The 14,719-nt window shown below is 49.2% G+C and overlaps 2 protein-coding genes across 6 annotated transcripts in view; both read left to right on the top strand.

The window, feature by feature from the left end:
• Positions 1-81: 81 nt before the first annotated feature.
• LOC126578122 (protein draper) overlaps positions 82-14,719 on the top strand; it is a 23,274-nt gene continuing 8,636 nt past the window's right edge. Inside the window, exons 1-2 of one of the 4 annotated variants that reach the window (XM_050240411.1) lie at positions 82-163; positions 14,102-14,496. In XM_050240411.1, the coding sequence (XP_050096368.1) occupies positions 14,330-14,496 (167 nt within the window). In that variant the 5' untranslated portion in view covers positions 82-163; positions 14,102-14,329. Of the gene's footprint in view, positions 234-255; positions 470-13,836; positions 13,860-14,101; positions 14,497-14,719 lie in introns of those variants that run through there. The other 3 variants (XM_050240410.1, XM_050240412.1, XM_050240413.1) reach the window with 3 other exon arrangements.
• Positions 501-5,019, top strand: LOC126578144 (solute carrier family 25 member 35-like). 2 transcript variants are annotated; one of them, XM_050240447.1, is made up of 3 exons: positions 501-1,502; positions 3,547-4,355; positions 4,435-5,019. In XM_050240447.1, the coding sequence occupies exons 2-3, from the start codon at positions 3,641-3,643 to the stop codon at positions 4,656-4,658; spliced, it is 939 nt and encodes a 312-aa protein (XP_050096404.1). In that variant the 5' UTR covers positions 501-1,502; positions 3,547-3,640; the 3' UTR covers positions 4,659-5,019. The 2 variants fall into 2 exon arrangements, with proteins under 2 accessions (XP_050096404.1, XP_050096403.1); XM_050240446.1 differs by having other exon boundaries at positions 3,423-4,355.

Raw genomic sequence — 14,719 nt, 5'->3', positions numbered from 1 at the left:
AGACTCTTGTGTAATTATAGTTAGTGCCATCAGTGTAGCATAGTTTGATTTTTTTCTCCCTCATTTTTCTCTCGGTTTTCGTGCGGAGCGGTCGGTCTCGCGATCCCCAGTAATCCATGTTATTACGGTGCGCGTTCGTCGAACAGTTAGGAGAAGTGTTAAGGTAACAAGAAGTGAAAATCCTCTTCGGCGTGATCTGCAACAAGTGCCGTGCAAGAAAACAAGCTTACGCGGTAATTTCACAATTCCCCCGGGGCCACCGTCTGGCGTTCCGTGTTTGCTTTTGTTTACCCGCCATTCGCTAAACAATTTCCAATTCCACCGTGCTCTTGTGCCCGCCGTTCCGTGGTGACGACACGGTGACATGATACCGAGAGACACGGAGTGTTAATTTCCCTTTGATTAACAAAGTGTAACGTCCTCCTCTGGTTGGTGCGTGGAATAGAGGAGCATATTTCGCAGAACACACGTATGTTGGGTTTACGGTTCTTCTGTTGCTGCAATAACAACGGCGGCGGCGGCGGCGCCGTTGATTGCATGCAGACGTTGCTACAACAACCGAACCGTGCGTCTAGCCATCCCCTCCACCAGTGCATTCTCCATTAAATTAATTTATTAAGCGCCATCATTTTTCGCATTTCGAGGTCATTGTGCAAATTGTGTGCGAATGAAAATAATTTGTGGCACCGTAAGTACTGCCTTGGCGTCCCCTTTACGTAGGCGAAGGACGGCCAAAGAGAAAGTTGCAATTAGCATTCTTTTCCACGAAACGGAAGGGTGAGGGGGCGCGTGAATCAATCCGCGCCGCGAATCCCGTAGTGTGTGCGTGCGTGCATGTGTGTATCATCGGAAGAGTGGTCGGGATTGTTGTTTGTTTTGATATTGGCCCACCCGTCGGTGGGTGTTTTAAATTCGCATAATTCATGCTTCCGTTACCGCGTTCTGAATACGTGTGTTTGTGTTCGCGATTGTGGAAGTCACGAAAAGAAGTCGCTAGTACAAGATCCTAAATTAGAGAACCCCTCGAGATTCTCATGTGTGCGTAGTTGTGTCCGCACGCTCGCGTGATGATGTTATGTGCCCCCTCCCCATCACCACCCTAAAACCAGTAGTCCGCGACCGGAGGCCGAAGGGTTGGTTCTAATATGCGTTAAGCGGTAAAACAAGTTTTCCGGTCGTCGTCGCCACAGCTGTGCTGGTGTTTGTGGCCAAAGCATGTTGCTGTGGAGCAACCCCATCAGAAGCGCCCACCACCCATCGAACGCACACCGCTTTCAGCGCGTTTATTAGCAGGGAGGTGGGCCGCGCGTTTCGCGCGCCTCACGATGAAACACACGGCATGCTGGGCGACGCAACGACGACATACTCAATTCACACATCATACGGCGATTGCTTGGATTGCGTGGTCGTTCGGTTGGTTGTGTCGTTTGCCTCCTTCCATCGCCAGGAATCCGACTCAGCAGCCATTGAACGGTCGACGCGGCGAAAAAACCGTCCACGAGGTGAGTAAACTTACACGAAAATCGTGCCAAAAACTAGGTTACCTCGTGGCGATGGTCCACGTTTCTGGGGCGATGGGAGTAGTGGCATCTCGTTCGTGTTTTCTTGGGAGGGAGAGCTAAGTTCATTGCCGTTCCACCGGCCACCGACGCCGCGCAAGCTTCGTAAACACACAGTGGTGATCCGAAGCAGAGAATCCGGCACGTTGTACACGCGATTTGAACCGAGAGCGGTCGATGTTCCAAAGTCCGGCCACAGTCAATGTCATTGCCATTGTTTCACCTCCCAACCGATGTATTCCGTCTCGGCACATCGGCATCTAAACAACGATTGTGCCCCCGTGAAAGAGTTTCTCTTTATCAGCTCGCCAGCAGAAGCACGCCACAATCCCGGGGAGAGTCTCGTTGCAGCATCTTTCCCCCACCGTCCCTGGCAACGCGGGCCGCGGGCTTGATTATTGTTTAGTCTCGCTCTCTCGCACACACCATAGTACCACCAGCGTCATCATCGCGCTCATCGTGTGCTGTGTGCTGTTTGCATTCGCATTCACATTCGACCGATCGTACGCAACCAATTGGCCACAAGTGATAGTGGTGTGATTGTGCGGGGCAAAAAAAAACCTTGAAAAACCAGATACAAAATGCTGGTCTCTCCCTGGCATTGTGCGTTTTGAGATGAGAGTAGGCTGTGGTACACCGCCTACTGCACGGTAACATAATCGCTCCTCGATGCAGTCCATGAACCGCAACAACATGTCCGAACCCCTGAACTTTGGTCCGGAAGTGGCCACTCCAAGGCCTCGGCTAGAAATGTTTTGTCATGTTTGCTGACATGTTGTGTCCGGAAACGAAATCGGAATTGATAAGCGAGGGGGTCCTTGCAGGAATGCGATCCTTATCGCCCTTGTCAGGGACACTGAGGCCAACGCTTTTGACCAGCACGGTTTACACCATCCTGCCACTGTTCTCGATCTTCTCGCGAATGCAAATGACTCCAGAGAATCACGTTTCTGCAACGCAAAAGTACTGCAACAGCCGCATGCATACCATTCGTCCGTCTGTTCGTTCGTTCGTGTGGCGCAAGATTTATGGCGAACGGTGCGAATTCCGTGCCCACTAAATGGAGCAAAACATCCTAAGGTGGGCGAGAGAAGCGAGACGTCGACGTCGGCCCCTTGTCCGATTTCAGCCGCGTCTCTGCGAGGAATCACTTCGTTTATGTTGTGGCGTGGGCACAATGAACTCTTCGTCGCCTGCTGGGTCTGCATCGTCGTCGTCGAAACGAACACAAGAACCCCAACTGCAACAGAGGATACAGAAAATACAGTTTTTTTTATTTTCTATGTTCCGTTGCGTTGCGCTTTCGGTTCGTTAACGAGGCGGACAGGTTACGAGCGGCGGATGTCTGTGGTCCCCTTTCGAAACCGGTTGCCAAGGGATCACGAACAGAAGGAAAGCGAAACGAAAGAGAATTTTTGGGAGAGTCACGCACGTAGGGAATAGATAAAAAGACGAGAGGCTCCCTCTAATTCCCAGTCGTTCGTGGCTAGAAGATCCTTTTGGAAATGTTAAATACTCGTTTTTTTCTGCTGAGAAGTTGCCCCGGATGGACTTATCTAATGCTTTACGAGGAGGCTTTTAACCCGGGGAGCGAAGGAATGTTGCGACACTCGCTGATGATCATCGTGGACGTGTGGAGATCGGCGTGAAAGTTGAGAAATTTGAATAATCCCGCGGGACAATCCGTGATGAGCATAAATATGACGTACTGGAACCGGAATTTCTGAATAAGAAGAGCGCACTCGCATCCACTGACCCATAGTTCTGGCTTTATGATCCATCAACAACTGCCCGGAGATCAACGCGATTACACGAGATGAGAATTCACTTTTTGTTGTTGAGGAATCTGTTTGCTTTTGATAGATGTGCGGAAGACCCCTACACCAGACACTAGAGATCGCCTCAAGCATTGCAGTTAGATAAGATAACGTCGTATCATCGCGAGTCGCGACCGAGCAGCGACTTATCACTTATCCAACATTTTCAGCTCACCACCATCCCGCGTGCAGTGTGGCTCGGTTGCGCGGTACGTCGGTGTGGTGTGCCTGAATGTGTCCGCGGGTCCGGGCTGTGATCGGACCATGGATTTCGTGCTCGGTGGTGCGTCGTCGATGTGTGCGGTGCTGTTCACGAATCCGCTCGATGTGCTGAAGACACGCCAGCAGCTCGAAGGAGAGCTGATGGCCCGGAAGAATCTCACCGAGCGATCCTACAACGGACTGCGGCAGTCCTTTCTCACCGTCGTCCGCACCGATGGATGGCGCGGGCTGCAGAAGGGCCTTCCGGCTGCCCTCATGTACCAGTTCACGATGAATAGTGTGCGGCTGGGGACGTATCAGACGGCGGAGAATCTCGGCTGGACGCGTAGTACCACCAATCCGGCCCTGACGCCACTATTGACGTTGTTTTGGGGCGGAATCTCCGGGTTGGCGTGCGCCACCGCATCCTGTCCGGTGTATGTGGTGAAGACACAGCTGCAGGCGGTCACTTCCGGGACGTATACGGCACGGTATCAGCATCATCATCGCGGGACTGTGGCGGCTTTCGTTAACATCTATCGGCAGAGTGGTATCCGGGGGATGTTCCGGGGGAATACGGCGACATTGGCTCGCCTTGGCATCGGTTCGTCCGCTCAGATGTGTTCGTTCAGTGCGTGCAAGGATTGGTTGCATCGCTATGAAACGTTCCGGCAATCACGCGTCCTGACGGCACTGGCCAGTAGTACCGTGGCCGGTTTCTTCACCAGTGTCCTGATGTCACCGTGCGATGTGGCCACGACACGCATGACGAACCAAGGTGCGTGTGGGTGCCTTCCTGACCTCACCGCACTGTTTCTCTTCACGTCTTTATCTCTCTCTTCGTCCTCCTCTTACAGCTGTCTCTGCGGATGGCCGCGGTTTGCTCTATCGGAACATCTTCGATTGCTTCGTGAAAATCTACCGCTCCGAGGGTGTCCATGGGTTCTACAAGGGATTCGTGCCGATGTATCTTCGAGTTGCACCGCACACCATGCTCAATCTGACCTTCTGGGAGTTCTTCAAAGGATTGCACGAGCGCTATCTGCAGCAGCAGCAGCAGCAGCAGCACCAACAACACTGACGGCTGAGTCGAGTTTTGGGGAAAACTCTTAAACCTGACCCTGAGGCACCAGGCCTGTGATGATGATACGAGCGCGATATCTTATCAATACGCACTGTGTGCCCTTTCGGTGACACGCACAAACACAACATGCAGTCTATGCTAGCGTTCCGTTACACCATTGCACCAGAGCAAACATTGTAAAACAGTTTGCTTCCACTATCGCCCTTCCCTGCGCTGCCACAGAATGTATTAAAGTCAGTTGAGACAAGATGTATTCCAGAGAAGCAGCCGTACAGGTCCGGAAGTATTGTCGATCAAATCGATAGCACCGTCACCAGTCTCGAAGAAACTTCAAAGTAAAGCACCTTTAAAGGGGGTGGGGACTTTATATAGAGTTTTATAAAAAGAAACAGAATGTCTGCATCGAACAACTGCATCGCTTCTCTCTTTTGATGACATATTAATGCGTTGGAAGAGCCATTTAGTCAGAGGTTCATTTGAATTTTGTTAGCTAGCTCTAAATGGTCTTTGTATTCTTGTTTCATATACAACCATTTCGGAAATGACCATTTCAAACGTCCTTCTCACATCGAATTTGGAGCCAGGAAATAAAAAAGGCTACCTCACATTCGTCAGAGTAGGTTCGCATCGTTCCCAATGCGATATGAAATGGTTTCACATCAAAGTAGACGTTTTTAGGACAAAAATCTTTACATGAAAAACACCTTTTACAAATAATTGTAATGAAAATTCTCCTCCAAAAAAAAGATTCGGACACGTATTTCTGCTAGTTTTGAATTTAAATGAAGACAAGAAGTAAATTTTCTAGTGCGAACGCTTTCCTCGGGCTAATCATTCCTCGATTATGGCGTGGGAAATTGGAGCACTCCTGCGATCGTCTAGTACGGTCCACCGGACATTCCTAGAATCCTGTCTGTTACCCCCTTTTTAATGGATCCACCATCAGTGCTACAAAAGGTACAGTTCGGAGAAGATGTACCAACGATGGACTGTTTGTTTTATCAAGAAAAAAAACCCTATTCTTACCATTGTCTCACCAAGCAATTTTACATCACGTACACCACTCCAACCGCTGTCGTGTCCGCGTGTGCCAGATGTGTAAACCTCTCCCTCCCAGTAAGCAACGAACGCAAAGCAAATAGCTTAAAAGATCTTTAGGTAATTTCTTGTTGTTCTCTGTCTTAAAACAACTCAATCGAACCGATTATGAGGAATCGATCCGCATCGGTGACAGCGTCATCGGTATCGATTGGTCGCAATTACCGGCACAACAGCACACAATTGACGGTAACGATGCCCCGTTGCATTATTGAAAAGCCGCTGTGCCTTCCTGCATTGTAAGGGGCCTTTTTGCAATCGATTCGCGCGATCGCGTTTGTCGCGCACACTCTGCTGCTTCTCCTCTTGCCTCTCCATATGCCTGAGGAATGTCTTCCGTAGCGCCGCTCTATCAGTGCGACTTCCATGGCATGTTGATCGTATTCGAGAAGCGGTTGCGAATCGTTTGTGGACACGCAGGGAACGCTTCGTTCGTCCCGCATATGTGCGCGGTACTGGCAGAGGAAGAATCTGTTACCCACATGGTACCCAGGACGGGGTAAACTGGACTTTCCTCTTCCAGTCAGGCGTTGTATGCGGGCAATCGATTCCTAATCCTGCTGGCGACACCAAGCAAGAGGATGGGTAGAGCTCAGACAGTTGCAGGTCAAGAAGGTGAAGAGAATTAGGGGCGTTTGGTGTACGGGCTGTGGTATATTTTCTTTACGCTCGATAAAGGCTCCGTAGTTCCCCATGTTGAGGCGCATGTCGGTCTTGATATGAAACAAAAATCCCACTTTTGTCATAACATTCTAGCGATGTTTTCTCATCAGTGGCTACTCCAATGCAGTCTTTATGGTGACTGATATATCAGCTGGCACTGTTTCTCCTAGTCCCGTTGTAGATCCCCTACGGGAAGATGGCTAAAAGTCCAAGATAGCCCGCAACAGAAGGGGCAACCATGGCCTTTTCCGCCACTAGTTTCTCGTTCATCTCGTGCACGTTCGCTGGTTCGCTTCGCTGATGTCAACAAAATGCTGATAAAACATATTGTGCTTCACAAGGCGCGTTCTAGAACAGCTAGCAATGATCTTTGCCCTGTTGCTGCTGCTGTTCTCTCTCTCTTTTTCTCTCTCGAGCTATTTTTGTTTCAAAAGATACTGCCAGGAATGTGTCTATCGGGTATTTACATAGCAATAGCAGTTCCATTAATGCAATGTTGCAGAACTGGATCGGTTTTCCCTTTTGGTGTGATTGTGTTTCCATCTTCCAGAACCTTGTGAGGATCATCATTTCATCCGCGGCGATCATGGTCCACTTTTGTCAACTATATTCAACCTACACTACTTGCATGTTCTTCTTACGCCCAGAGGGGGCAACTCTCGCTGCAAATGTAGGTCACTAACGGCCTTCTCCCTTGTGCGCAGGAGGCATCTGGCGAGAGTAACTTAACTACAAGCGAATCGCGCACTCTCTACACCTCGACGATGGCCAATGATGACGCAATTGTTTTGCCACTCGTTCAGGTTGCAGCATCCCTAGCAGCAGCACCTCTAGTGCTCGTGGACATGTAGCATGTGGTACCGTATGGCGGCGATCATGACTCACGATCATCAACTCATTTTTTTTCGGTCGATACTTAACCTCGAAATCCATCTTCATGTTTCAAAATTCCTTCGCTTTTTCGGCTCAGGATCCGCCTTAAGATACACCCCTAGCCTCCGGCACACTCTATACGGTCGATTAAGGAGAGTTTTAGCTTCGGTTAAGCAGTTCCACTACTTCCATCAAATGGAGGCCATTTAGATGACCTTCTATAACTGCATGACATGCGTTAGCAGTTCATTAGCGTTAGATTTTTTTTTGTTTGTTTCCGAAATGGCATTAGAAACATTCGTGCCAATGGTGGATTTCCTCGGATTTCCTCGTAGCGAAACGAAAATCAAATAGACAGCAACGGGCGGACAGTAGCGATAAGCAGATGCGCACACAGTGCACGCAAAACACGCAACTCACGGTGGTCGGGACTCTGGCGCATAAAAAAAGCCCCTTTAATCGAGAAAGCGAAGCCACACTGTGCGCGTACTGCAATCCATTGCTTCCCTAGGCGCATTTGTACTGGATTTCAATCGGTTACATCAGAAGCCGTGTAATGCGGGCATTAACAGATTATCAAATAGAAGCGTCGATCCCTCAGTCCGTGCTCTGTGAGCTCACGCGAGGATTGGAACATATTTATAGCGTGTATACTGACTGACATGTGAGTTTTATTGCATGCACGATGGTGCCCTAGGCAACCACATCATGGATCGCAATGGAACAGGCGCAGTCAATCGTCCTAGCACAGATATCGATCAGTTGATTGTGGAGAAAAGGACTATTACTCCACACCATACGACACCATTAGATGTTTGTCCATTAGAGGTCGTCAATAATGCATAGCGACCTTCGACAGGACACATGAAAGCAGAAAAAAACGTAGAAATGAAAAGGTCAAGATTACAGACATGCCACCGTTCTGGGTGCTGATTAGCGAACTGTTGACTGTTCGAGGAATTGTTTGTTTGGGGAAATTATGTTGACCCAGGGTGGAGTCGGTATGACTCACCGTTCTTCGGTTCTGATTCCCCTAGGATGTTCGTCCTGTAGCGTTCGAAAAAGAAAACTTCTGCTCCAGTAGCGCCAGTGTTTTATTCCGCAAAGTATGAGCAGAGCAGCGGTTCGGTTCCAGATTCAGTTTCCTGCTGATAACCCCGCGAACGACGTCAATCAAGTGAATCAAACCGTATGATGATTCAATTCGCAACCCATCATCACTGCTTGCTCTGTTGCAACTGATTAACCTGTGACGTGAAAGTTGAAATCATATGTTTGCCTTTTTTTTGCTTCTAATCATAAGCGATTGCATTGCGAACCCCTCATCCCCCCGTTGCGCGATAGTGGTAATCAATTTTTGTTTTTTTTTTCAATAAAAAAAACATTCGACGTGTGCGGCGATTGAAGGAGAGCGTCAATCGTCGTCACGTCTCAAAAGAAGTGAAAATACTCGTGACTCATGATCTAATTCCGATGAGTGGAGTGGAAGAAGGGGGTTAGGCTAAGGGCCACCATGCGCCAAGCAGCATGAATAATTGAAAAAAACTTACCACCAGCACCTATCGGAGACTGTTGGAACATTCGTCGATTTTGGTGGTGGTTTGCTGCACCCGGGGAATGTGCGTCAAACGGGAAACATCCTCTTATCGTCGCTACATTACGCTGCAAGTTTATGCTCGCCACCATGCACATAATGATGCTGGTTTATGCTGGTGCGGCAGTCCTGCAAGTGATCGTGTGACAAGCCAGACCGTTAGCAACCCCTCAGAGTGCGCGAGGCGCGCGCAGACTATGCATACAGCTTCTCTCCGTTGATTTAGCCCAATTCCGGCCAGCGATAGAGGCGGCACTGTAAGTGAGGACCCACATTAACTGATGCATAATGCCGTTATGAGCCATTATGATCGTTTTCGGTGAATAAAAGACTGCAGCCCTCGTCAGAGAGTGTCCGAAGTCCGGTCAAAGTAAGCTACGCTTGCAAGACCATTGTGTGTCAACAGCGTGCGACGCGTGAGCAATCAGTCAAACGCAGTAAGCCTTCGTGTTCACGTGCCGATTGTGGTGGTGTGAAAAAATGGCTTGGGAAACTGACGACTGGCGATTGCGATTTCCGCTTTTCCGTGATTATCCGGCCATGGCCAGCATGCACCCGGTGGTGTGGTATGTATTCAAGGGTAAAAAGTCGCGATCCCATCTCCTCCATCGCGGGAAGTTTATAAATAGAATCGACAATTCAAAATCGTCAAGACGAGGAGCGGAGTGTGAAGTGGAAACCAACAGCTGTTGTTGTAGCTGTGACCGTTCAGATGCAATTCTCTCTCTCTCTCTCTCTCTCTCTGGATCTCTCTGCTCACAAACTGATAGGCAAAGGAAGAAGTGCCGGTACCGAGACAACGCCAATCTCCAGTTCACCTATACCGAGTGGCTTAGACGAAAAGAGGTACAAGCGGCGGCGGAAAACATGGCGTTAGGTTCTCAACAAAAGCAGACGACGGAAAAAGAAACTGTTCCCCCGCAACCGAAGCCAACGTCCGAAGCTAGAATGTGGGGAATCATAGCAAGCAGCGTACCGAAATCGCTGCAAATCGTAGTGCTCCGTTTCGTGTTGCAGATTCTTCAAAGCATACTGCGTTGGTTGCATGCGTTGCTGATTTCTGTGAGTCTATGGGTTTGTTGCGTGAATCTCTCGGAAGTCCCGGTTGTAATCTTCATTCTGTCTGTGTTTTCAGTGCGAAAATTTATTGAAAAGTTGTCCCGTGTATTCGAAGAAGGTCGTCTCGATCTATCAACCAGAACAGAGCCGATCGGTAGAAACGAATGCCGCGAATCGGTTCACCGAACTGCACTTCTGGATTGCACACTTCGCGCAGTCAACCGTGCGCCTTGTGTGCGTCTTGTCCAGACTCCTAAACATGGCCATCGGTTTGCTTTTGCTCGCTTTGGCGTTGCCCATGGTTGCCTACATCTACACGGTGGAGTACATGATGTCCACCGTACTACCGAATGTATTTTCTTTTTAAAATCGACCCATCGCACTGTCGAAAGACACAGACTCCGTGTTGTGAGACATTCGGAGAAGTACGGAAATAAAAAGAAGTTCAAGGTATAGCGAACGGGTGAGGCTGGTCCGGATGGTGAACAGATGGCGCACCGGTTACGCCATACTCAAGTGACTCAAGGAAATTTCCTCGGAAAACCGGTGCCGATCTACTCACACCGGTGGCATGTGCCGGGAGTTGGTTGTGTTTATGTGGTAGCGCGACCATGTGGTCTGGCGTGCCGCCATCCAAGGGCCGCAAGGTGTAGGACGCGCTTTGGACGTCGACTATTAAGTCCATTTGATGAATGAACCCCCTTTGGTTGCGACGGCGCCGATGGTGATGTAGTCCGTCTCGAGTGGTTCGTTCATCGTGCCAGTTGCTCGCTCTATTGCTTCTCCCTTTCGAAGACTGCCCGCTACTATAAACGATCAGCATTTCCTGTGCATCGTGGATTACCGGTTGAAAATCTTTCGTTGGGCAATCTTTCGAATGATTCATCCGACGAAGGATGGTGGCGGCGTTTGCCCCCGGGGTGTACAAGCGAAAAAAAATGTATTGAGCCAACTGTACAGAACTGTCGCCATCCATCCGGAGCTTCTTTTGCCTTTTGTTTACTCTTGTCGGTCCCGTGGGGTGGTGTATGGAAGGAGCATCTTGCCCACACACCACCCACCCAGAACACACCAGCGATGACGTGACAAGTCGTTAAAATCGCGCGAACACAGCACCATTAACAAGAGCGATTGTGAATTGTGTTGAGGGGCTAATCATTTTGGGTTTTTTTTGGGTTGAGAGCTGTGCTGTTCGTGCTCTTCGGTTTCTTTTTGTTATTTTAGAGATGAAGCTGACGAAGCACTTCTTGGTGGTGGAGTTGGATAAGCATACAGCAACAGAACACATTAACTTCCCTCGAACTTGGAGATCTTCGTGTGCCACAAGCTCGTGTAAAGTTTGTCCTTGCTTTGCAACAAATGTTACTAAAATTGGCACTAGCGGAACAAGCGTCAGTTTGAGGGAACAATGGAACATTAAACTACTTGCGTGTTAGTTGTTATCCCTTCCGAAATTATTCTTCATTACCGTCGCATCGCATCGCATCGCGACCGGGAAGACGAATTGGAGTCTCAATGAAGGTGTCGCGCCAAAAACGGCCCCTCAGTACCGAAGCGACTGAACGACGTGTCCCATCCAGAGTGCGTACGTTACTTTTTGGTGATCATGATGTTGAGTTACAGGAAGAGGGACACTTTCTAATAATGTTTTCCCTTTTTTGGTTTGCCACCATTACGTTCCTCGTATCATTGCCACATGAATACGCTCAGCTCTCGATCGTCGTTGAGTAAACTAAAAGTTGGTTTTGTGCCCGTTTGCTGGTGAAGTTTGAAACCTTCGAGAAAAGTAAGCCGAGAACTAACATCATCAAAATCCCGCACTGGTTGCTGGCACCCCGTTTTTGTTTGTTCCGTTTCGCCACTTGACACCCAGACTCCCGGGTGCGGTGTCAATTCACAGTCACTCGGTAATCCACCATTTCGGTGTTTCGGTCTTCTTCTCGCAGAAAACCCACCCGAAAAAGGGAGGGTCCAAATGTTTTAATTTGTTGCTAAATAATTATCGCTCCATTTGGTTTCGGATTCGTATCGGATTGAGTAACTCTTTGTTGTCAACTTGGAAGTTCCTTTTCGAAACTTAGTAGTTCTTTTTCGATTCCACTCCTCAAAAGCCGAAATCGAAACGTCTTTCCGGGCCAATTGTTGCTTCAGAGAGTGACGATAGCTTCACGCTGGTAGGTCACTGGCTTCCCGTTGTCACCTAACGGCCACTAGTGCCTGAGCTGCGCTATCGTTTGGTCTTTGGCCTCTCCAAATGTCCGGAACTGGCGGCATGCGACGAGACGTTGGGGTGCGTCAGCTTCAGAGAAGATCACTGCGATGATTACGAAATCCCTGCCACCCTCTTCTATCACCACCAGAGTAACAATTCTAGCCTCGGTAGACGGCAGACAAAAGCAACTGTTCGCTCCCTCTTGAGTCATTGAGGTCGTTGTGTTGTGTCGCCTCGCCTACTGCCTGCTTATCGCTACGTTCTTGGAGATATCAGCTGCAACAGGGCATTCGCTGCAGCTACATGATCCTTGGCTGTGACAATCGTTCTCTGTCCGTAGCCACAGTTCTTGTCATAATCGGGCGTCGTCGTTGGTCGTTTGTTCTGGGGAGCTGATATCCGTGTGTCGTCGTCGTGCCGCATATGAAAACAGTTCCATCGTGAGCCTCAGGAGTAGCCTCCATTATGACCAACTCCCCCCATTTAGGAAGGGCGGCGTGGAAGAGGCCGATTACAGTGAAATCTTCGGAATAAAAACAGAAGCAACACTTGTTTGTTTCCCGTCCCCCCGGAGATCGAGGTGGTAATTTTCTTGTTGATGCCCTCGTTACCGATGACGCTGCGTGTGTGATTCATTGAATCCAAGTGGTCTGGTTGGTTGGTGGTGTATTAGCTGGACACACATTCCGGAAACCATTCTAACGCTGGTGCAGCTGCCACTGTTGCACTCACTGGCTGCTTTCTGTGTGCCAGCTACCATTGTACGCAAGGCAGAATGTCGGCAACAAATTACTTAATCCATAAAAAGCCAAAAGAGATCGTATTTCGGAATGCGTCACATTCCGTCGTTCCTTTCCCCACTTGTGGTTTATATGGCAATACGACCTCCGTACTGCGTCGCAAGCGTGATTGTTTGCCGTAAGTTTCCGGCTCCATTCACAAGCGCACGATCAGCAGTTTCTTATGACAAACATGCGGACGTGTTTGGATTATTTGTTTTACGTTGATTTTTCCCTCTTTCGAATCGAAGCCATTGACGACGCACGACCACACACCGATTCGAACGGGCGGAACACAAAGAGGAAAGTGACCCGTGCCATCGCGATCGAGCGCTGGCTGACGCTGATGGTTATTGGGCTCCACGTCGTCCACGCGTGGAATGGAATCGAACACGAGAACCCGTTCCATCGTTCTGCCACACAACAAAGTCACAAAGCCCACGATGGCGAGGCCCTTTTGCAAACACAGAGGTCGCAGACAATCCGATCTCACCGATAAGCATCACAGCGCTTACGCATGCTCTCTCTCTCCCGGGGGAGGTGACAAGTGGGTACTTCCTGCTTTGGTGGACTCTCGCAAACCGCCTGTGACCTGTCAATTCTTCATTTTTACACTCCTTTACCGTTTAGAATCACGACAACAGGTGTGCTGATCGGTTCACGATTATATTGCTAATAGTCGATGCTAATTAGAAGCTTCCTCTTGCTGTTACCCCCTTTGTATCCACTGTAGTATACCGTTGGACTGACGATTGCATTCTTCATTTCTTTTTCTTTCGTAGATCTGATGACGTCGATGACGATGGTATGATTCAGCCCGCATGATAGGAACACGCAGCTGGATCGGGGAGAAGATCGCACATGCTGGCAGGCAGGCTGCAGGCTGTAAATGGCAAACAATCGTGACAAGTGTTTAGACGGTGGGGAACCTCTATAGGACAGCGAGTGCCAGAACAAAGACTCAACGTCAACGACAGTGTAGTGTTGTGCGCCAGTGTACCCAAGCGAAGGTGTACTTGTGATCGACTGTGTGGCAACATACGATCTCTCACGACAACTAGTGATTGCGCGGCTGCATTAACTGGCCACTGGGCAATTTATGAATGAAATCTGTCTCTTTATGCTGTGTCTCTCATCTATCTCTCTTTCTCCCTCCCTTTAGTACATCGAGTAGTGTGCTAGTGATTGACATTAGTGTATGCGATCGCTACTAGTGTGCTAGTGTGCATAGCAAAGAGACATAGAAGTGCCTCCGAGGAGACCAGTTGTTGGTTTTTCCAGTTTATAGCTTGTGCGGTGAAGTTGCTGTTGGTTGCGGTCACTACGGAACGGTTGCTGTAAAACTGGAGGACCACTTTTAGCCACACGGCCCACTAGATTAGGAAGGAGGATGCTGAAACCACGGTTACGTTACGACAGCTTGCTGGTGACAGCGACGGTGCTGTGGACTTCACTTGTGCTGGTCGGCTGCAGCATCGATAGCAGCGTTGCCTCGGTAACCGACATCATCAAGGATGACCACCTGGAGGGACCGCACGTATGCAAGGAAGTAGAGAAGTAAGTCGATCTGTTCGTGCTCGCCGGATTATGGGCCGGCGCATTTGGGTAAAACCTTCAGCAAATTAATATCATGCTGCTGCTGCTGCTTGGTTGCATGTACATTGATGAGAACCCTCGGTGGCATCCATTGTTGTTTGGTTCGTGATGAAAGCTCCGATGCAGCGAGATACTGACCAGTCTGAGTAACGTAATTATAGCGGTTAGAGTTAAACGGACAAAG

This window comes from Anopheles aquasalis, chromosome 3 (assembly GCF_943734665.1).
Source record: "Anopheles aquasalis chromosome 3, idAnoAquaMG_Q_19, whole genome shotgun sequence".
NCBI classification, from domain to species: Eukaryota; Metazoa; Arthropoda; class Insecta; order Diptera; family Culicidae; genus Anopheles; species Anopheles aquasalis.
Note: the sequence above shows the minus strand (reverse complement) of the source record. Positions and strands in the feature narration are given on the sequence as shown.